The sequence below is a fragment of the Diuraphis noxia genome, unplaced genomic scaffold (assembly GCF_037042655.1).
Source record: "Diuraphis noxia isolate RWA-SAM2 unplaced genomic scaffold, SU_Dnox_SAM2 contig0005, whole genome shotgun sequence".
Classification (NCBI taxonomy): domain Eukaryota; kingdom Metazoa; phylum Arthropoda; class Insecta; order Hemiptera; family Aphididae; genus Diuraphis; species Diuraphis noxia.
Window position 1 is genome coordinate 24,647,764 of NW_028301715.1, and position 25,326 is coordinate 24,673,089.

At 26.8% G+C, this 25,326-nt stretch overlaps 1 protein-coding gene across 1 annotated transcript in view; it reads right to left on the reverse strand.

The window, feature by feature from the left end:
- Positions 1 to 25,326, reverse strand: part of LOC107167623 (solute carrier family 22 member 4-like) — a 34,513-nt gene that overhangs the window by 7,823 nt on the left and 1,364 nt on the right. The window contains exon 2 of the mRNA XM_015516767.2: positions 152 to 318. Coding sequence (XP_015372253.1) covers positions 152 to 318 — 167 coding nt within the window. The remainder of the gene's footprint in view (positions 1 to 151; positions 319 to 25,326) is intronic.

The window sequence follows — 25,326 nt, forward strand, 5'->3', positions numbered from 1 at the left end:
CGTATATAATTGAATATCTATACGATCATGTGCATGTTCTGGTTTTAAGGTATATAGTCCGTAATTATTGTGTCCAGTTCGCAGTAATAAAAACGTATACTATAAATATACGTATATTATCTGATGTGAAAAAAATATCCCACAAGTTTACCTGTATTTAAGGTCACCGGCTGTAATGGCGTAACTAAGCGGTGATATGTTCGAGTACATGAGCACAAGCCCCATCAGAGCACAGACGGTGACTTGATATGAGCCCAATCCAAAGTTGCTTAGGATCTCGTCTAAATCCATTATTTTTCCGGAGTTTACTTCTTGGTACTATACATAAAAAAACGTCACGGTCATTATAAAATCATTCAACGACAGTATAATGCACAGTTATATGGTATTATATGACATATGTGATTAGTGCGAGTTCAATACCCTCGAATAATGACCTACAAAAATGGTAAAGCGCTTAAATAATTGTATATGGAAAAATGTATCATAACTACAACATTATATAGATATCGTAATTATTTTATTTATTTCGGTAAGAAAAGAAATAGTTATAGTAATTGGAAAAAAAACAGAGGACAATAATTATTATTATATAGGTATCATATAGGAACATAGTGGTATATAAATATATAATATAATACATATGTATTATATGAATATGATACGATACTGACTGGTGTGACTGTCTAAATATATTTAATCGAAATAAATACAAACAACAGTGATTTGAAATGATTGATTTTCTATAGGATATTGGGTTGAAACTAAAGTTATATTATAAGTTAGCTTATAATTTATAACTTTATAAGCCACGTGGAAATTTTTGTACTTAAAGAATATTTCACTTTCACATATAGTTACAGAATTATGACTCGATATTACTCACAATTCACAAAGGATTGAAGAACTTAATAATAAAACTTGCTAATGTTCCTAAAAATTGACATTCACATTTTTTCTACATTTTTTTAAGCCATACATTTTGCAATTGTATAGTACAGGGGTGGCCACTAACCTTAACTTTGGAAGCCGCAAATTTATAAAGTTAATTCGAAGTGAGCCACACATTGTAAAGCAATGTTTACAAAATAAAGATACATTTTTCATTTTAAAACAAATGAAGGAACATTTATTTACTTTAAATTTTAGTCTGAGTTTGGTTCAAGAGCCTCACGAAATTGATTTAAGAGTCGCATGCAGCTCGCGAGCTTCGTTGTGGCCACCCCTGGTATAGTAGGTAAATTTTAAAATAAATATAATTTAGAATTTTAGAATGATTTTCACTGGCTAGTATATATTTTACTTAGACATCTGGCATATACGACTTAATGTAATTTTTCTTCCAACTCTTAAGGGTGCTTAAAAATATAGCCGATATAGGTATTATGCCTAATAACCTAAGTTATCTTAAGTAGCTTAAGTACGCCATAAAAATGTACCCAACTCCGTATACGAATATGTGACGTACAATTATTTTAAACAAAAGCAATTAATTTACACTCTTATAACCATAAAAAATGCTAAAGAAAAACTTCGATGCTTTTAATTATCATTTATTATAATTATACATGCTGTGTGTGATATTGCTATATTATTATAATTTATAGGTATATTATCAGAACCGTTACGCTTATTCAATGTTCATATTATTAAAGTGCTGTTGTATAATAGGTAGAATAATAATAATATTTTATGATCCATGGTTAATGGTTATACACAATAGAATTGATAATGAGAAAATATAAACAATCGGCGAGTGCAGAGCCATATGGAGATTTCAGGAAAATGATTAATTTTATTTTATACTGTTAAAATTAAATAGTTGACCATATGAGATAAAAATTATAATACAGACACGCCACTGGTGGTAAGAACCTAAAAATATTTATAATATTATTGAATACAATATGAGTACCTAACTAGTTTAGTAGTGAATCATCATTATATAATGTTCAATACTACCATACGAATATACATATAACTAGATTAAGTAGGTAGATTATATTCGACATAAAAACTTTTAAAACTTGCTGTATTGGAACGCGCTAACAATATTTGAAACTTTAGTGTTGTACACTTGTTGGTATATAACGATTGAACAAAAGTGAACTAATAATAAAAATTTGTTGAAAAGGCAAACAAATGAAACTGCAAATGCATAAATTATTTTTTTACACATTATAGATTACAATTTCTAACAATCATACTATTGAGTAAAACAAGCGATAAATATATTAAATATGGAAAGTTGGATCTAGAGTCACTGGCGGGTTTTACCACTCACCATTGGGGGGGGGGGGGGCTAATTGAGGCTCAAGAATTTAAGTAGTTGTATTTTAAATAATTAAATTTTAAATAACATAATATGTTTTTACTAATATGTAAATCCATTTTTTTCTTATGTATTTGTTTCACAATAACAACATATTTTAAATAGTTATATTACTATAAATTTTAATCTGAAACCATTTATAAAAGTAATTAAATTAAATTAATAACAAAAATGAACTGTTTATTTAAAATATAACTATATATATATTACATTATTAATTCAAAGTTTCGTTTTTTAATTTTTTAAAATCGTTCAATGATATTATTATTTGTTGAGACTATATTTTTTCAATGAAGATATTTTATAATAATGATTGATAGGTGTATCATAATACTGTCTTAAAAAAATAAATAGCTTTGTCTCAAGGAGGAGCTGATTCCCCCATACCCCCTCCCTAAACCCACCACTGTCTAATGTATGCTAAAACAAAATTAAAAATATATTATATATTTTACTTTTTTTTTTTTTTTACCCTTTTATATACCGGGAACGGATGGGAACTGTTTAGCACAATACTGCCACCTATTATATATTTTACCTACATATTTTGAAAATGAGAAAAATAATATTATTATTAAGTTAAAGTTTTGTTCACATGAATACTAAGTATGTTCATCATATCATATATTCATAATATGTGATATGTCTAGATGGTATGTAGCAAAACTAGTAATAATAGATGGCATTATGTTCATTATGAAATGTATAACCTACAATGCTAGCGAATAACTGAACAGATAGTAAAACAATTTGAATAAAAAAATTTTGAGAGATAGGCAAACATTTTTTAACAACCTAATAATAATCATATACATATTTGCATATTAAGTAGGTGACAGTACCTAACTAATATCACGGACATTATGGCTGTATAAATTATTATGTCTATAAATAGGTAATCGATTAACAGTTATAAAAAATTGGAGTTAATATAATACAAATTGATTTTTTATGAACTAAAAAAAGAGACATTTATTATTTTTCGATATTATACATCCTTAAGACAATTTTATTTATTATACTTTTAGCATATGGCAAAAGTGTATTATATAAACAAATTAATCAAATATTATATTATATCAATTTTTTTTTTTAGTTATTATAGGTACTATTATTCCACGTTTTAAACATGTTTTCATTCCAAAAAGTAAAATACTTAAAAATTATAGGAATAAAAAAATGTTAAAAATATAATTTTTTAATAAAAACGTTGTTTTGTAAACGACTTGAAGCTATGTAAAATTATATTTTCAAAAACACTTTTTGAAATAATGAGTGTTTTATGCTTCATAAATCACCCCGTATAGGTATTAATATTAATTGTTATATATGTATATAACAATAAAAAAATTGAAGAATATAAAATTATTTTCCTAATTAGAATAATCACTGTATCATCAAAACTTTTTACGCTTATGATAAATTAATCACTCTGTATGGATTGTACGATTTAATGAACCTGACTCTTAAATAGATCACGATCGTCAAATAAAATGTGTGTAATTTATTTTTAGTTTGCATTAATATAATACATATATAATATACCTATTGACATTATATATTTAGTAGCCATTAGGTAGCCATTATATTTTAGTAGCGCATATTGGACGGAGTTATACCTAAGAAATCTATCATTGACTCGGACGTTAGTGCGTTGGCAGATTGACCTATACCTATAGTATATAATGCTGTAACCTATTTATACGCATTATTCCAACGGAATTCACATTTGAACTCGAAGAAATCGAAAGGCAATTAAAAATAAGCATGATCATTTTACAAGTAGTTCGATGAGTAAGTATATTTTTAAGCAACACTTTGAAATATCGCTATTATTTATTATATTAAATAAAATTCCAAAATGTTTTGTTTATTTAATTAATATAGTTTCAAGCACCAGTGAATCTGTCAGAACGTTTTTTTAAGCGTAATACATATATAGACATATAGTTCGACGTAATATCTGAAGCGAAAACCACTTTTATTACATATTTTGTGATTATTTTAACGTAATCTATTTTTTTTTTAAAATAATTTTTATAACTGCGTAAATCGTCTCATTTTTTTATATTAAAATTTTAAACGAATCATATTTCGACAGTCACACTTGAAAGAATGCTATTGAAAATAGGCTGCCAGACTAAATCGCAAAAAAAGTGTAATACCTATAAAATTATAGCCAGAAAGAAAAATAGTTATTTAAGACAGTGCCACAGCGGTAACAAAGTTAAAGGTGTTTAACGTTTAAATCCAATAATGCGTAATAAATTATAAAAATAACATTTATTAAGATTTTCTTTTGTTGGGTGGGGGTGGAAGGAAAGCTAATTATTTTATTTATTATTTTGCATAAGTCACATAACGTGTCATGATTTTATCATCTGGTCGTTACAGCCTTACAGCCAAAAAAGTGACTTGACTTTACCAGTGCCTAAAAGCAACTAGTGTGCATCAAATTCGTCATTCCATTCATACGTAAATCATATAACTATTAAACAAATTTATATGTTGGGCGTAAATATTTTGTATTTCTATAATAGTTATTTAGCTGAAACACGACTGTTCAGTACAGTAATAATAAAATAAAGATAGTTGTTCCTTATTAGGTAAGAAAATTTTAAAGTTGTGGTTGATCAGTTTATTCTATCAAACAAGCAAAACAAACTTGAAATATACAATTGTGTTCATTTAGAATTTCGTTTTTTGAAAGGAAGCGTAAACTAATATAAAACAATAATGTTAAACATGTAACTGGTTTTAATATATTATTATTTATAAAACTATGACACATTTTTGTTAATTATTCTGTCAAGAAAACACTTATATTGTTATTTAGCAAACAAATAATATTGTTATGTGTTATATCTTCTGGTTTTACATAGTATTATAACGATACAGCTTTGATATGCACATTGTAATATAGAATCTAATTGGATCTAAGTCACTGAATCAGAATTGTATAAACACAATAAGCCGTATTATGCTATTACGATAAAGATAATCTTCTCATATGATCACTATATATGCACTATGCACAGATATATCATTATGCATAGTTGTTTCGGTATCATCTAAGGGAGATTTTGTCAAAACAAATAGTTTATCTGAAACTTCTATCTTACAAAAAAAAAAAAAAAGAAACATATTAAATCAAATGTTCACATGCTACTTAAAACCATTGAATATAGTACCTATTAAAAATGTATTTGTTTATGTACAATAATAATAATTTATATCTTATTTCCAATAAGTATCGTGCTCGATATATTAACATAATTTATCACACATTACCGATATAATATAATTTATTCGTCCATAAAGTAAATCTTTCGGCTTGTTTGTTGTTAGCAAATTTCAAAATCCATGAGTTACATCGAAATAGGAGTTTTTGAGGACCAAAAAAATTTCGTTGTGTATTTAGCTACTAATTACAATGTAAATAGTACTGCAATATGTATAAAAATTCGATGAGATCGAATACAATCGAAAAGTTTTCTTAAAAACCCTACAATTTTAACAATGTGAAAAAATAAGCTCTCCGAATTTCAATTTCTCGCACACTATAACAAGGGGTTATTTTTAAAGTTGACATGTATCTTGTATACCCACAGTCATACCCTGTGCATAATATACACGCGTAAATGTAATTTCCCTCATCTATTATTATGCATTTATGCGTGATTGCATAACGACGATGTTGACCTTGACTTTATGATATTGTTCACTCGTATTAAATATGTATAACTATCACGCGCTTTACATGTTTGGTCTTAAAAATCGGTGTTTAAGGAAATATATTAAAAAAATAATGATATAAAAACTGAGATCGCGGTAATAGTCATCGGATATTGTACGGTGTATACGAGTGCCATCGATGTATATAAATATATAATACATAGAGTAAATTCGTATACCACATTGCACGTCGCAATAATATAAAACCTAAGCGCATTTTTTGCTATGCACCTCTTTCGACACGGTACACACAAATAGGTTTTATTCCTTCCGTCCGCCAACTCATCACTGATCGAGTAAAATATAAATCCGAATACTGGCGGAATTGTGCAGCGTCTATATGTATAGAACTATAGAATATATAAATATACTGCGATCCATAGATATGGGGGAGGGCTTAAGTACAATCCTTCCTTCCCAAGAAGGTTTATTTAGTCTACAACATACGAGTATTATATAATTGAAAATAAGTACTTAGTAAGTATAAAAAGATTCTAGGTTTTTTTTGTATAATATTGTGTTTGTGTATCAAAATAATCCGTTACAAAAGTATTTTGTTCAATTTAAGTTTGAAAAATTCTAAAAAAAAAATTATATTTTGATTAATTTTAGATATATTCTATTAAGATTAAAAAAACGAATTTAATATTAGGTATTTATAAATGTACATTCCATATTACATTGCCAAACCATTTTCCCTTTCCAAAAATCGAAAAATTAATCATGTTAAAACTATAATAACCTGTATTCTGATAGTTATTATATCAATAATCTATTAATTTTAACTTCGATAGGTAACAAACGAAATAAAGCAGATGACAAAACACGAACATTTGATTTATTTCTGGTGATAATATAGTGGTGACTTAGCTAATATAATACAAATAATGAAATACATGACTGATTTAAGAAAAATTAGCAAAGAGGTAGGTACACTAAAAAAAACGAAGTTAAATTAATTTTATTATAATCACAATGATATGAAATGAATTTATGCGATAAATAAAGTTCTAATTTCTTAAGAATTAGCTTCACACAAAAAACATTATTGTTACAATATCTGAGCCTAAATATTATGCTTTAATTTTATATTAATTGTTTACTTACACATATATTTTTTTTAAACTTATATAATATACTAACTGCTAAGGCTAGCTTGGCGTTTCTGAAATACATTACATTTCCATACCTACCTAACGTATATATTTGGGGGCATTTACGGTCTTAGTTGAAGGTCGGAGAGTTTGTCTAATTTCAATATTTGGTAAAAATGTCAAACCCCTCCTTTTCCCAAGATCAATGATCTGTAGCCAATGATGATGCGATCTTATATTTTGTAGAGTGCAGTTGATCGAGCGACTGATGTATTGTATTATTGTATCTACTGACTCACAGACCACGAGGTCTTCGCTCTTCATGTAAATGTCTTGTTTCGACCGACCGACAGGCGACCGGCGACCGCCACCCGCGGTGAATGAATGCGTTGTGCATGTTCTTTGGCCGCGGCAGACGTACGCGTCTCCGACGACGCATAATTTTATTATATTAGAGCGCGCGCGCGCACGGTCCAAGGACGATTCCCGACGAGATGATTGGCCATTTGTCATAATAATATGATTATCGTTTGTCATCAACGTTTGTCTGAACCGCGTTTGAAAAAATCACTGCCAAACCCCCCGATATAATACCTATATATTATATTATATGTTTTATGTTTACGCGTCAATAATTTAGTGTCTTTTTGTCCTTGGTTTTTTCCCCAGAATTTTATAGATTTGCACGAGACCCGCCGAAGCAATGAATGTATCCCGCGAACAGCGCGTGCACACATCTGATAGTATATCACTATAATTTTGGTTGGTCAAACAAAAACGTGGTTTTAGCAAAGAATAGATTAAATAATTTTAATTTAATCTATTTTGCGGTTTTAGTATGCTTCTGCAGTGCAGTGGTCTTAAAGAGGGCGCGACGACCGTATTTGTTGTCTCAGTCTTACAAACGCGTAACATGGCAAATTCACGCTCAGCAGTTCACGTTTTACTCGGTTGGCTTAAAAATTAGAGTGAATAGACCTATTATGAAACTTGATGGTTAGAACATATCTGTGTTTTGTTGGAAGTATTTTTACGATAATTCAGTTTTTAAGTGAGTTATGAGCATTTTTATTTTACAATTTATTATACGCATATCTTGAAAACTGAATTATCATAAAAATACTCCCAAAAAAACACAGATAATGTTCTAACCATCAATTTTCATAATAGGTCTATCCACTCTAATTTTTAAGCCAACCAAGTAAAACGTGAACTGCTGAGCGTAAATTTGCTATGTTACGCGTTTGTAAAACTGAGACAACAAATACGGGTGTGGCGTTCTCTTAATTTTGTCGGGTAAATATGAATATCGTGCTTGCGCTCTTGCAGTTGTGGCTCTGTGTAGGACAGTATATGCACTTTAGAGATCGGTTGTTTTTTGATTTCCGCGGGTCTTCACGCGATACAGAATAGATACCTAATGAAAAACAAATTTATGACCCATTATTTTTTCATATTTAGGTAATATAGACGCTTTGAGTTATTATTATTATTATTACTTTGGTGATGTCGTGATGAACAAATTTTAAATACATTCGATGCTATTCATGCGTATTTCTAATAATTCAAAATAATGATTTTTTTTCATAAATTATTGAATATTCTACCAATTCCCGTTCAGAATCGATTGCGTATTTATATATTATACTGATTATTAATTGAAATTTTTTTTCAGTACTTGAATATATGGAAAACGGTGCTGAGCCATAATATAATACTCTATGTTTGAATGTCGAAAAAGCGAACTCTAATAACAATAGTATTATATATCGTGTGAAATGTGCTGAATAATAGCATTTTCTTTACATATAATGGTATGATGAATATTGGATTTCGTATTAAGTGTAGTGTATGGTAGGTAAATTTCATTGAATTGTTTGCATAATCATTATATACATAATAGGATAGCAGAAAATTAAAAAAAAATTAAAATTATGACCAAAAATAAATATTAGATCATAATATATATGGCATATTATATAGCTATAGGTAAAGAAATTATCAGTCACTTGATATATTATATAGAGTATTAAGTATAAAGTGTGACGTTTCCAACAGTTAGGTATTTATAACTACTCATTATAAGTAATAATATACGTTATGCATTTCACATGCTGTTATTAACGATTACAAATTTTATTTATTTATTGTTATTATTAAATAATACCCACGAGCGATATATTATATACAACGTAATAATAATAATATATGCATCGTCAAAGTAGGTACATAATATATAGGTACGGTTATATCTATATTAATATTAAAATGTTATTATTATTATTATTATTATTATTATTAATTTAAATAATTTAACCTAAATTATAGTCAAATAGTTACATAGTGTATGTAAAATTGGTCAAAATACAAAATAATTATTTTATTTAGGTATAAATTATACTGGCACTATATACAAATATTTACAATCATGTCACACCCAAGTTGTTTGAAATTCGTTAAATTTCAAATAATAAATAATGTGGAAATAAAGCACAAGTGACTTGAGTGGATGGAAATTGGGGGTCATCAGTTAATTATATTGGCGCCTGTGTGTTATATTTTACAGACCGTTAAATTGAAATACAATAGTCGTGGAATCAGCTTAGATTCACAAAATCCCCAGTAAAAAACGCATGCGTTTAATTTATTTCATTTCAACTGTACATTTAAAAAATTAAGAAACGTATAATTTAGATCAATTAGTTTCTCATTAATACAATTCTGAAGACATATAATTACGTATCTTATGAAAACACACGAGGTTCATCAACTATCTACAGTACTCAAGTCGAGTGTTACTATATCGTAATAACTAATAAATAACGAGAGCAATTGGATTAATTTTCAGATTAATATTGTTAGTTGGTAATGTAATGATTTGTGCGATTTTTTTGATTTTTAGGCTAATTTAATGAATATAAGTATATTACTGATTGTAAATATGGATGTATGGAAAGTGGAGACAGTTATATATTTATCGATATTAACATTTAAGCTTATAATTTATCAAATATAATCACTTCTAAATATTATATTATTTTCTACTACGTAAATGGCCACTCATGTCCGTTGCTATAATATGTTTAATTATAGGTAAACCGTAAAATTTAACGCACATTGATTTCCGATTAGTTGTGGAAAATGTAGCACGAACTATATAAATTGGAATTAATTAATCTTATTATTTTACTAAAAATTATAACAATTGATATTTTGAAAATAGTTATTAATTAGTTGAAAGTAATTCAAGTTTAAATTATGAAAAAATATAAGCTGCAGCAAGGTTACTTCAGTTTATAGTAATCAGACACTAACTTGACTTCATAATTTATTTAAATTGTTCATATTTTTTTCGTTTATTTTATGTCTTTTAGTATACAATTTATTGTTCGATGGTACTTATTATTTATTATAAAAATGTAAGACATATAATAAGTATAGTATTTTTACCAATACAATTGTATATTAAATACTTTGATAAAATAAAAATATTACGAAAGAACGCGATTCGTCATCTGCAAAGTAATCTGCATGGACAACTGTTAGTTAAAAAAATGTTTTAATGATTCCTCTCAAATCAAGCGAATATTTTTCGCTTTTCTAAGAAAATCCGAATAACTCAAACGAGTTTAAATACATTAGAAATTAGAAAAGGTGGATACCTAATGTATATAATATAAATCTATATAGTTCCACAACAACTACTACCTAAAAGCAATAATATTTCTGTAGATATTATTGCAGCTAGACAAACACGTTTTTATAGTGTATTTCATTAATTTAGTAGAAAACATTTTTTTTTTGATTGACTTAAAACATTTTTCAAAAAAAAAATTGAGAAAGATGAATAAATATTACAACTATTCATGAATAATTCACTTTTGAAAAAAAATATAACGAATGATGGTATAGTGTGCTGATGCAGAGGGTCAAGGTCTGGAATGTTTACGAAAACGTTGCATGGTTGTATCGACATCTTATTTATTCATATCAGGTGTGATGATTTGTTGAGTCCAATAGTCATATGAAATATTTTACAATACTAGTTTTGAAACTTATGTGTTTTTAAGTTTCACCGTGTACCTATACGTCATTATATTACAATATTAAACATGTTGTTTTATTGCAGGCGTATTATGGTATTAAATACAATATATGTCATACAAAATATACCGCAAATGTGAAACTAGGATTTTTTTATGGAGTTAGATATAAATATTACAAATATAATATTATCGTATTCCAAAAAAAAAAAAAAATAGAATGTTTAGTTATAGAACAAAAACCAAGCATTATAAGGATATAAATCTAAAAAAATATACTATCAACCGTTTTTATAGAAGTTATCATACTAAATTTTTTATTTATATATATATATTATATATATATAAATGTAATTAGAAAAAAAATATAAAAACGTTTTATTAATTTGAAATTTGACACACTCGATATATATAGGATTTCCAGGATCTACTTCTTTTGGTTGTGCCACTGAATATACTTGATCACATATTATTTAATGGCTGAATGTTCCACGTATTGGGTATGAAAAAACTCGAACGATATAATAACTATTTGAAGGGCGTTTATCATATAATACTAATATACTACCTAGCTTGTCAGTATTTTTTGTTAAGATTTACAAAGGTCGACTGATAAAGTTGAAAATATTGACATATATTAAATTCAATAACAAATCTTAACATTTAGATTTGAATTATAATCAAGCTTTCAGAAATATAATTTTACATTCACTATATGACCTAAATAAAGTGATAACCAATTTTTGTTAGGATTGGTCATAGTATTTGATTAACGAAGTATATTTTTGGTGGTTTAAGAAAACAACAAATATGTGTATGATACCTTCGCTATCTATAATAACTAATAAGAGTGTGTGTAACTCATTTATATTGCTTCAATTTCAAAGGAATGACATCAATTACCATTTCCATCATTGGATTAAGATAATCTAATAATAATACGCAAGAAAAATATTTAAAATCAATTGAAAATAATATTAATAATTATATAAACTATAATCATATAGGTATATGATTATCAATACATATATAATAATTAACATTAAACGAATTAAATGTATGGCGATTAAATAAATTATTCAAATGTTGATATAAGACAAACCTTGATGACTTTTTTTGTCTTTAAATTTGTTCAAAAACCAAAAACATGTTTTAAAAAAGAAAGTGTATCTAACATAAAAAAAAAAAAAAAACATTATGCCACGCGTATTCAATTAATAAAGCTGTAATAAGAATACAAAAATACTTATACGTAAAAAAAAAATTAACTTACTATTCTAACTGTGAATGATTTCAACTTATTTTGGAGTATGTGTTTCGTATTGTAAGCTTAAACAGTTTTCTTACGAATATTTATAATCGAAAAATGCTGAAATGTTCCTAAGCACGAAACAGACAATTTCACCATTCATTTTTGCAGAAGTCTATTAAAATTATTAATTAATTTGGAAACGTTTGACGAACTCGTGTAATTTTTCAGAGCACAACCTATTTAACAACTCGCCTGAATATTCACCCCCTTTATTATATTTATCATAAATATGACATTGATACACACAAACAACTTTAAACTATGAAAATGTGAAAGTCAAGGATTGTTTTTTGTTCGTTTGCATAAATTCTTATTTTAAGTTGTAATTTTTTTAAAGTTACCATGTAACCCGTTCCATACACAATAATTTATTAAGAATTTTTATGAGATGACGATTTAATATAAATGGATAAAACTGGTATATAGTTGACAAATCTGGATTTAAATATCTTTGATTGATTTCTATTATATATATCTATATAAATGTATAAAACCATTTTAATCTGTCAGAAGGAATCGAAATTATGTATTGTTGGCCACTTATTGATATGTTATAAAACTGCATTGATTATGATGGATATTTGTTTTCTTTTCCAATTAAAACGTGGCATGCAACACTTACTGTACCATGATGTAAATGCATGAATATTGAGTGTATGAAATCATTTTCTATGAAGTACCTACCTAACACATTTGATTTTGTATTTACACTGTAATAAATGGTATCAAGTTCGATATCTATTGTTCTGAATAATGTTAAATACAATAAAGTTATATGGGAAAATATAAAATGACTGAAATTGCCATTATTATTATAATATGTATACAATTATTAAATTAAAACGAAAGTCAACATAAAAATATATTTTAATGTATTAACATGGTAATATAGATACAATACCATTAGAATGTATATGGTAAATTATATAGTCACTTAAAGTATTAATAAACGTTTAATAACTACATATTATATATAATAATAGGTTTAGGTATTATTATTCTTCACCTAGAGTATATAGCTACTGCTATACTATACTAATGGATATGACATAAGCCTTTTATAAATTATTGGATATTTAAGTCAATGCATTAGTATGGAATGAAAAATCTGAAATAGTCAAAATAACCGTCAATTTTAATCATTGAAATATAGTAAAATAAGACGAATACATTAGTCATTGTATATTCTAAATCAATAGTTAGGATAAACTCGCATGTATTGGTTTTTAATTTTGGTATACAAGCATTACAAGCGTTCAATCATAATTTATAATACACGTTAAAATTATTATTATTTGAAAACAATGTTATTAATTGTATTTCATTTGTGTGATGCACGATTTTATCTATGTCATTGTGATTTTATAGCTATATACAAATATAAAGAAAAGTGCCAACCCACAATATTTTATGTTATTTTTACATGTAAATAATGTGTGATAAGTAAATCTAATATCCTTTTCATTCATCGGTACGAAACCCATTGCCTATTCATAATTCATAACATTTACGTTACTTTGCTTTTTATGGTTGATGCTGCATCTCTCACTATCAGCGACAGAGATACCTACTCGTATGTGAACAAAAACACATAAAATACAAAATATAATCAATCATATATAGATGATATATAAGTAAAAATATATTGTGTAATGATTATAAAAATTAAAAATACTTAGACCTTGTGTACATATATTACGTTATTTATAATTGGTACATATAAATATAATTTGTACTAAAAGTTGTCTATTTTCAATTTTGTAACAGTCTACTGTGTTACAAATTAAAATACGGACAATTATTATAATAATATAATAACATGACTACAAGACGTCAACATCAGTTTATATACCTTATTTATTATTAAAGATTATTTAAGGTGAATTTATAATATTTCAATTGATAATAATATTTAATTAGATGTTTGATATTTATTTTTTTTTATCAAATTATATGTATATTTCTATATTAATTCGAGATCATGACCATAATTGCAATAATAATACTATAATTTTAATAACCATTTGATTTTTTTATTATAATTGTTTTTTTTTTTTTTTTTTTTTTTGTCAAAGCATTTAACCTATGCGCCTAATTTGTCTATTCTTATCTTGAAATATGTCAAAAGTAATAGCTGTGTTAGGTACTTACCTATGTAAAAAAAAGTAAAGTTATTATTTGTACAATTAGAATAATTCCAAAAGACTACTAAATGTTGGGATGCAAGGGCGCCCGCAGGGGGGCAAAAGGGCCATTGTTGCCCCTACTGAGAATATTTTAAAATTATTGCTAATTTAATGCCACGCATATTAAAGACATTTTTAAAAAGCAAAAACAACAAATCATTGAAGACGTTATACAATCATTTTGTATGCAACCAAGGTTCTAGATGCATACAATTTTTATTTGATAATTAATATAAATATAATTAATTTATAACATCTACATTAACATGTATTCAAAAAATAATAATATTGTATTGTAAACCTACACATATAAGGGACTTATGTGATGACATAATGTAGTTTTTCTATTAAGGTTATGCTATTTTAGAATGAAGACACTAGAAATATATTAAAATTTAAAATAATTTTTTTGATTTGGTTTTAGAATTTTGATCATGCCCCGGATGGGATTTTATCCCACGGGCGTGCTTGTTGGGATGAGTATTTAATTTTGAAATCTGAAATTTAAAAAATAAAGGATTACAGGAAATCTAAAAATGTTTAGTTATTCTGTACTAAATAAGGTATCATTTTAAAATTGAAACACTAGACAATTATTATGCACAATTAATAAGCTAAACTATATTTTTTACTAGAAAAATATTGAAAATCATGACTAAATTAAAAAATAAAGCCCTTGCAGTAAGCCATAGTACAGCCGTGTTTTTATGTATAATAGAATACCTAACCTATTATAATATATACATTATACATACACCTAGAAATACAACAAATTTTCAAAACTAAATTAGAAATCATAACACGATGTGTTATTAATGGTTTATTAATATGTGCATTTATCCTTTATTTTAGCATTAAAAAGTATAGTTTTCATAATTTACTCGTTTAAAAACAAATATGTACAAACAAAAACCCAGCACTGGATGTGCGCACTACTTATATACATTTTAGAATTTATATCTATTTAGTACCCAAACATTATTACATTATTGAATTTTAGCGACTCTTGTTAACACAATAATATTAATAATAGCGATAGTAATAATAATAGTAATACGAAATTCATCAATTCATATTAAACAATATACGACACCTGAGGTTATTGTTTTCCCCGAAATGGTGAGTTTGAAGTGGTGGATAAATAAGTAAATAGAAAAGACAGCGTCGGTGTTGACAGCTCCCGATACTCAATGCTACTACATCCAGTATAATCCGATTGCAATAATTTATGAACATCTCTTTAGTAGATCCCCACTAGAGTATCCCTACTATAATTTATTATTATTGATCACAGATAGAGTAGATGTATATATAGTTAATTATTGTATTATAGAGGAACCGTTATACCTATTATCCTACTTTCACCTTTCGTAAATCATATTTGTTTTTTGTCATTAATTTAACATTCAGTATACACATCACGAAACCCAATTAAAATGTATAGCTATAAATAAACATATGCATAAATTATGTTTTATACGTTATTTTTTTTTTTTTTTTGTTGAACAATTAATAAAACGGTAGTTAGTGAAGCTGTTTTAACCATAATTGTACTAATAATATTTATGAGACAAATACCTAAATTATCATTTATGCGCACTGTGTGATCATTATTGTCATAACAATATTGTTATGCATTTTGTGAACGATTTGTCTATACAATTTTTACGCGTAATTATAATTCATAAGCCATTTTAAAATTTTTGCTTTCCTATTCAGCCCTAGTTAAACTAAGAAAATCGAGTGAAACTCGCTCTGCCGTATCGCATAGAATAGATCATTATGATACTCATACTCTAATGAATATGTTACATTTTAATTCAATGATAAATCAATGTAAGTACGCGAAAATCTTATTCTAAGCAATGAATGTGAGAAGGTACATCGTCTGTAATACCGACTGTACCTAAGGGTAGTTTATGCAATACTATATTTATATTATTATTTTTTAATTTGATATGTTAATCCAGATGATTTTCGTTTACATTTTACGTTTGAATAACGAGTTTTATTAAAATTTAAACTTCAAACAAATTAATCGTTTACGTATAGAACATTCCTTATTACCAAGTCACTATTTCAAACTTGGACCAAATAACTCGCCACTTTGTACACTTCATTCATATGAGTATATCTGTGACCTCCCTCATATTTTATTTAACTGTTCCGCCCTCCGGCTTAAACAAAAATTCTATTAAACACTCTTAAATCCCTTAAAATTCCTCTCAATCTTGACTCTATCTTAAACACCAAATCTGAACCAGCTATTAAAATGATAATCACCTTTATACTGGAGGCTGGCTTCATAATATAGACAATATAGTATATAAGTATTAATCTGTATTAATCTTAACTTCATATTGTTTTTCTTTTTTTTGTTTACTATGTAACTGTTAAGCTGTCATGGTTTTATACTAGAAATTTAAAAAAAAAATTATAAATTTAATTTTTGCTGACTTTTTCTAAACGTTGATCGGAATTTTCAATTTTTGAACTCCTGTATGTAGCAACTACATACTCATCTTGATGCTGATGTCTAAAATCAGAGCATTTATACTACCCCATATTTTGATTATAGAAAAAAACACATCATTCGTTACGCTCAGAATCTAAAAGTAGTCATTTTTAATATCTACATAAATACCTAAAAAAAATCAGAAATATTTTTAAAATTAGTTACTTATATTCAAATAACATTATTATCTAAAACAGATGTTGCATAAAAATCCTCTTTTTCCGGTATTAATATTATTATACTACTCTATAGTCTATACTCATATTTCGTTAGAATAAGTTGAAATATTAAAAAAAAGAACTGGAATTTTTAATTTTCAAGTAAAATAGGTATTTCAGGTATTTGCTTTTAAACATGTTAGATAGTTGAAGACATATTAGCAGTCACTGGGAGCCTGTCACATGTGAAACATTGAAATTATTTTGTATAGAAATTTTCAATTATATGAAAGGATGGTCTATTTAGTGAAATAAACATGGCATAATCAAATCAAATATCCAGATTTTCTTAAGAAAAAACATTCTGTATTTTAAAGTTGCATTAGTTATTTGGCACTTGCGTCTACCTAAGATCAATCTATGGATGTAACCTATACCCATTACGCTTGTGTATTAGATTTGATGCCAAAATTACTGAAAAACTAGAGCCTTGTTTAATACCGAGTATGCGTGAATAACTGATTAATACATTAATAACCAATTTCAATGACGCACATTCGCACAATCGGATTTCTAGGTTTATCCCTATACATCGTATATTATTCATCATGAAACCAAGAATTAACTTTATCTAAGGTATCTAAAATCATTCGCCATACTCTCCTTGAATCTAAAAATATTAACAATACTTTAATCAAAAACAAGACATTTTAATTAAGAAGACGTCTCATCAAATGTATGCTAAAAATTTCTTTTAAAAACAAGTTTTCTCTTTCAAAGAATATGGGTTACCTACTGAGTGGTTTTATTGTAAAAACACTTTTGAACAAAATTGAAAGGAGATTTCAATATCTCATTTTCAATCTCAGATTTCAAAGATTCATATCTAGTTCCGTAAAAGCTCGATTTTTGATTTTTTAAATTTTAAGCCCTAAAAATAACTATCGAAAAAGATAAAACATGAAATATAATATTACGAAGTTTTACAGATATCAAAATTCGGGTTTTTTACGGAACTAGATATGAATCTCCACTACAACTTTGTTTATAGGTGTTTTTACAATAAAATCACTTCGTAATCTACATTGTTTGAACACGTACGTGTTCGCCTGAAAGTTTTATCTCCAAATTTCTTGAAGACGTAAATCACAATTAACCCTTTATTACTTTTATTAGGTAATTAAAGTTGTCAATCATCTACTCCTCCTCTAATTACCTTATCTTCCTATATCTTCTGCTTAAAATTATGTAATACTTTTATTTCAAATTATGTCGATACATTATATTATATGATATACATTTTTGTTTCTATTTGTAATTGTTAAGATATAATAATTCATAATTGTCGAGACTAATATTGTAAACAAAGTTTCCTTTAAATAAAAAAAAATAAAAATATTATCAATAGTTATTATTCTCACTAGCTGAATACAAATAATATGATGTACATGAAACATAACATCTGAGGTAAGATTTTTAAACCGACTTCATTAATTTGAAAACGAGGCAAGACAAACCGGTCTGTTAAGTGTGAGTATCTAAATAATGAGTAATATTTTCCCAATTATTGATCACTGCAATTGTTCGCTCTAAAAGTTAATGCACACAATAAAATAAACAATATATTAAAAATGACAAATTAATTAAAGGCTTTAATGACTGGTAAATTATATTATCAACGTCATAAATCAAACTACTTAATATATTGTTTTTCTCACTTAAATAATAGTCTAAAAAAATATGAATTGTTCGTTTAATTTTAATTTGTGTGGTTTACCTCATACCAAATTTTAAAATATTTACACGATCTCTATTAAACATTACCTTTAAATTTACCTTTAATTTTAAACGATCTAAATCTAAATGGCGGCAGTTAATTATTATTATTGATTTTTTTATTATTATTCAGTATAGATATTAAAAATAGTATTATGTATAGGATTAAGTGTGGATAGATAAAGTGGAGAGAAACATCAGGTGTTCTATGCGATAGAAGAATCTCAATTAGGTTAAAAGGCAAATTTTAAAAGACAGTATAGTAAGGTCGGTGATGATGTATGGAATGTTGGTCTATAGATAAGATAATGGAGAAGAAAATGAGTGTTGCGAAGATGATAAGTGAATAAGTGGAGTGCAGACGAGAGAAAACAGAATAAGAAATGAGTAAATAGGAGTGACTCCAATAGTTGAAAAATTGCGTGGGAATAGGTCAAGACGGCTAGGACATGTTTTAAAAAGAGAAAAACTGAGGTAGTTTCAGTGACAAAAAACATGAGTGTGGATGGAAAAAGAAGAAGAAGAAGACCGAAAAAGAGATGGTTTGAAGTTATAGAGGGCGATATGAGAATGACTGGTGTTTGTGAGGAGGATATTAAGATCGTAGTAAGTGGAAGTTGAGGACCAGAGTGGCCGACCCTGAATAGTTGAGAGACATGGCAAAGGAAAAGACGAAGAAGAGTAGATATTAAAAAAAAGAATGCAGTTATCAACTGCATGTATGAAAAAAATATGTATTTAAACAATTAACCTGACATATTATATCAAAATATATCTTATAATCGTGGCCCGTGGCCCGGTCATAGGGATGGTTTGATTTAGACACATTTTTTTACTTATGAGTTATGACTTATCTATAATTTCTACTAAGTATTTAAAATGTCAATAAGTGTAGACGTGTAACAATGAACCGTCATTTTATGGGATACCCTTATCCACTCTGCTCATCATTACTTTAATATACTTATATCTAGCCTATCTAGGGCACGGATTTAAACGCACTTAAAAACGTACTAATATGCTCTAAAAAATAGCCAAAAATGTCCTTAAAAAAATCATTTTACCCCATAATTACCTTTAAAATGCCATCCATATTTTATACAATTTGGTATTTTAATTTGGAATTTATAAATAAAATATTATTATTATTTATTATTTTATTAAAAAAAAAAAACTAAAAATTAGAAAAATTTACTTGATGCTGTTGACATGTACACATATATATATACACATATAAATAAATTTTTTTTTAGGGAAATATTCATTCTAAACATGAGTACTAAAATATATATATTAATAAATACTCTAAATTTGTATAGATTATTGTTGAACAAATATACATTAAAACCTAAAAAAATGACCCAAAAATGCTAAAAACGCTGAAATATGCAAAAAATGTAAAATAAAACTTTGAAACACTGGTTACATGAAACGAATTATGTCTTTGGAAAGCATTGTCTAAGATCTACCAAAAAAATACGCACTTTGTATTGAAATCAGGACCCTACTTATAACTCATAAACTATACTCATCGAATATTCGATTTTTAAATTCTGAAAAGTTTTCTGCTTCACAGTAAGGAATTGAAAATACATTTTATCATTAAAACAATTATTATAAAACTTAAACAATTTTAACAAAAAAATAGTAAAAAATTTTTGGTAACAAGTTTAAATTGTAAAAAATAAATATGAAAGAATGAGTGCTCTTCTATAAAAAAATCAATCTGTATGTTCAATGTTGTATGATATAGGCTCACTGCATGAAAAAATAACTCCTATCATAAATTACAATTATACAAACATATGTTGATTTGAAAATGGTCTATTATTGCTATTTAGCCATCAATATATGAATATTTTAGTCAAATTATATACTATTTCAAATTGTGAAAATGTTTTGTTAAAATTATAGTACCTACCCAATATAGTAACAATTGTTACTTGTTGATAATTAACAATAATGCTTTTATTATAGATACTATTATCTTATCAATGTATTAAGAACAGCTACGGGTATAATATTCAGGTAACATCGCCAAAACTATAAAAATCGTTTGAAGTTCATATTGTTATATTTATATAGGTTTCATAACTTAATATTATTTACTATACGAATTGTAAAATTATGCTAAATATTCATGAATAAATAATGATTATCTCGTTCTTTATTTGACCACGTGGGTCTTGATAATTTTATGATTTTAAATTTAAAAATAACTAGGTATATTGTTTAATATAATATAACACATAATTATTAATGGATATGAACTCAATTAATAAAATAAAATGAATTATATTTTCTTTAAAATGAACTCGCAAAAAATTCCTTAAAACATTACAATTTAAATATCCTCATAACTCGCTTCAAAATAATATCAAAAAACATTTTAAATTTTTGAGATGAGATTCATTCTATAAAAAAATAGTTTCTGAAACGTGATGAAACGTTATTTTGATATGTACGCGTGAATGATATCTATAGTTTAATTGTTCTCCGATAAAATTGCAAAAAGTTGCAAAAATGATATAGTTTAGTCTCGTTTTTACTGTAGTATAATTACTTAATAATAATAAGTTATTCTTCAAAACATAAGTTATATCGACTTAATCATCAAAATTAGGTAGCTGCTTCATTGTATCACGACGGTAATGTAAATAATAAATACCAAATAGTACATAGGACGCAAATTTCTTAGTAAATACTTTTAAATTACAGCAGATTATTATCAATTACTCATTAGCATCTTTCTGGGAAAAAAATTAAATTTTACTACTAGAAGTTTTCTATAATCGTTTTCAAAAGCCAATGCATTATGATAATAGAAACCCTAAAATTATTGCATGATATCTCAGAAGTAAACATGTCATAAAATAAAGCTAAAAATTTATTAAGAAATGGCTGACATGGTAATTTTATAAATTATAATTTTAAATTTTTATTTAATTAAATGTAATCCAAGAATTAAAAGTAAAATTACAAAATTATCGATAGACCTCTATTGTTATTGTGGATAACGGAATATCGAGAATATCATTAATATAAGATTTATTTTCTCATTTGCAATAAAATATTAACGAGAATATTACATTTTTATTTTATTGTATGTTATTGTACAATTCAAATTTTTTAGGTATAACATTATGTTTTGATAGTTTGAAAATGAACCAATTGCTTCCTACTGATCCAATAAATATTACATGGACTCTTTAAGGTATGTCTACATATCATCAGCGGATGTCACAATTTCCCTTGTCTTCAACCACTAGAATATATCGTATAATATTAAGAGGTGACGTCTTTTCTGATTGAGAAATCGGTTCAATATAGTCTACAATCATTTTTTTTTTAAATAAAATTGGTTATACTTATAATAGCTTTCGTATGAACTTAAATGTATTTTAATATTGATTGCTAAAATCCAATTTTTCAAAAATATTACTATTTTATAAAAATAAACTTTTTTACTTTACCTTTAATTATCCAATGTCAATTATCTAAGAATTTGAAAGTTAAATGGCCATAAAATAATTGTATTCTCCTTCAAAACTTAACCCATTAATTACCTTACTTATTACTTTATTGGTTTATTAGTGTACCCCCAACACAAGCATGTGCTCAAAGGTGATAGATATATTATTTTATTTTATACATCAGTTTAAGTTTTGACTAAAACGGTAGATAAATGTATTTAAATAGAATAAATATAAAATGAAAAATAAGTTATTTAACTCATCTATTTTTAAACATAAAATAATAATGTTGTATATTATTATACATTTATACATTTTATATTTTTATTTAATAATTCATTTCTATAAGTTATATTTATTTTGGATAAAATTTATCGAAAAAAAGATAATAAAAGTATACATGTATGTATAACTACTTGTAGGTAATAAATGCATTATAGGTATTATTAGGTGCGTGCTCCATTTAACAGTTTATTATATTTATTCGTATAAAATATTTTAAACGGATGATGAATTAGTGAAATAATTTTTAATATAGTATAATAAATAGTTTAAGTTTTATCTAATAATCCAATACCTTTTAGCTAGCTTACATTATCTGAGAATTATATATCAATATATCATTATGACTATTAATAATTAATACTCTCTAAAATTGCAGAGTAAAACCATGTTCAATTTCATAATTATAAAATCTGTTTAAGTAAGACTAACAATTTTATCCATAATAAAAACATATTTAGGTAGGTTAAATATAGTTATTAAGTGCAGAGGTTAATTTGTTCATCACGTAATATTTTCAGTGTTATAAAATATTAATAAATTATTTAAAAAATATTATAATTATTGAAAAAAAAATGTACTTATTAGTAAAATATTAAATATTGTGCAAAAACATGAGAATAGATAAGTGTTCAATAGACATTTTAATAAATAACAACATTCTGTCAACATTTTAAAAATATTCTATACAATATACATATTATGTAGATACATATATATTATAACTATTTTTTTAGACTTAATTATATTAAATTTAGGATTTTCAATAGTATACTAGCTATTATTATATCATTTTTAAGCTCTAGTAGACGTTTACATTAATAAAAGTATATACCTTTAACGGCTTTAACGCTTAAAATTCATAGTTTGAATTATCTGCAAAATTAACAAATAGAACTAACACAATGTAGGTACTGTACAAAGGCTCAAAGTCAAAGGAATCAAAATTCATCATGTCAAACTTAGCATTTCCTAAATCATAGTAACAACTGAAAATAAATACTGTTATTACTTGTTACAGGCAAAACAATCTTTTGACAAAGGTACAAAATAATATAATATAATAGTACAATATAATAATATGTATAATATACCTATAATATTTTATCTTAATTTGTAGGTATATCGTCTATGGTATATATAAAGTCTTTATAAACGACTTTTGCGCATTAAAATAATAACATATTATGGTAGATTTTTGACACGGTAAATCAATAACATGCAATACGCTTTAATTGTTGTCCAATATTGCATTTAAATATTGTATCCTATATCACCGCGAACGATCAATTAATAACCTAGTTACGACCGTTGACGTTTAACCGCACTGCAGACCGCAGTGCTCGGACAAGTATAGATGAGGACATGAAACATGAGGTTTGTCCGGTCGACTTACGTATGAGTCGTATGACACTATGACGAGCCGGTACATAAAAAGACATTTGCCGGTGCAGCCGTGCAGCGCTGCAGCGGTAAGTGGTTGACGTCCGCGGCGACGGCGTCCGTGTCGGTGAGACGAGTCAGTGCCAAAAAAAAAGATTAACAAATGCGCCGCGCCGATGTCTAGCGAGCGCTCCAAATTGGGGGGGTGCCCGCAGCTTGAACGGTGACGAACTGCGGCGGCGGTGGCGGGAAAAACAATGACGCAATAAACGTGGTCTCTTGCGCGTGACGTCGCGACACGGCACTACGACAGTGACGCGGATCACCACTCGTATTATATAAATAAATATAATATTATACTAGTATACTACCTTACTACCTACCAATAAAAGTGTTCGAAAAACATTCGATTTCATATCTGTCGTAATTCAATTAATATGAACAAATTTTATTAATGCATAGGTAATGATAGAAAATGGTTCAACACGATAGAAATGATAGAATATTATAGCATAATTGATCCGATTGTAATATTCTTGTAAAAATTCGTCGACGGTAGAGCGTTGCGACAATAAATTGTACACGATTACAATTCCGTGAACAGAAACCAATCGTGGGACGAACTACTATTATTTCATCCGTAAATGATAACATAATATGTACCTATTCGAGAAAACGGTCCGCGTGACCCCAGTTTCTCGTTCGTTATCGAACGCGTACAGGGTGGATTATTTTTACTCGAATCGGCCATCGTGACACTATATAAATATTTAATAAGCTTTAATATATTGTTGTACAATGATTCGGTTCATTTATAATTGTATTTATTATTTTCCGAACGATTTAATATTTTGTTCTGCCCGAGTCCCGTAATTAGTCATACCACCCTGGCGCCCTGTACCTATATAGCGCGTAGTCGACTTTCGATTTTAAATTCTTAACTTATTATGTGAACCTTAATCCACCTTTGGTCCATATTACAGTTTATTGCACTATTTCTTTTCAAAACTTTTTTAGAATTTCTTCGAATATTATAT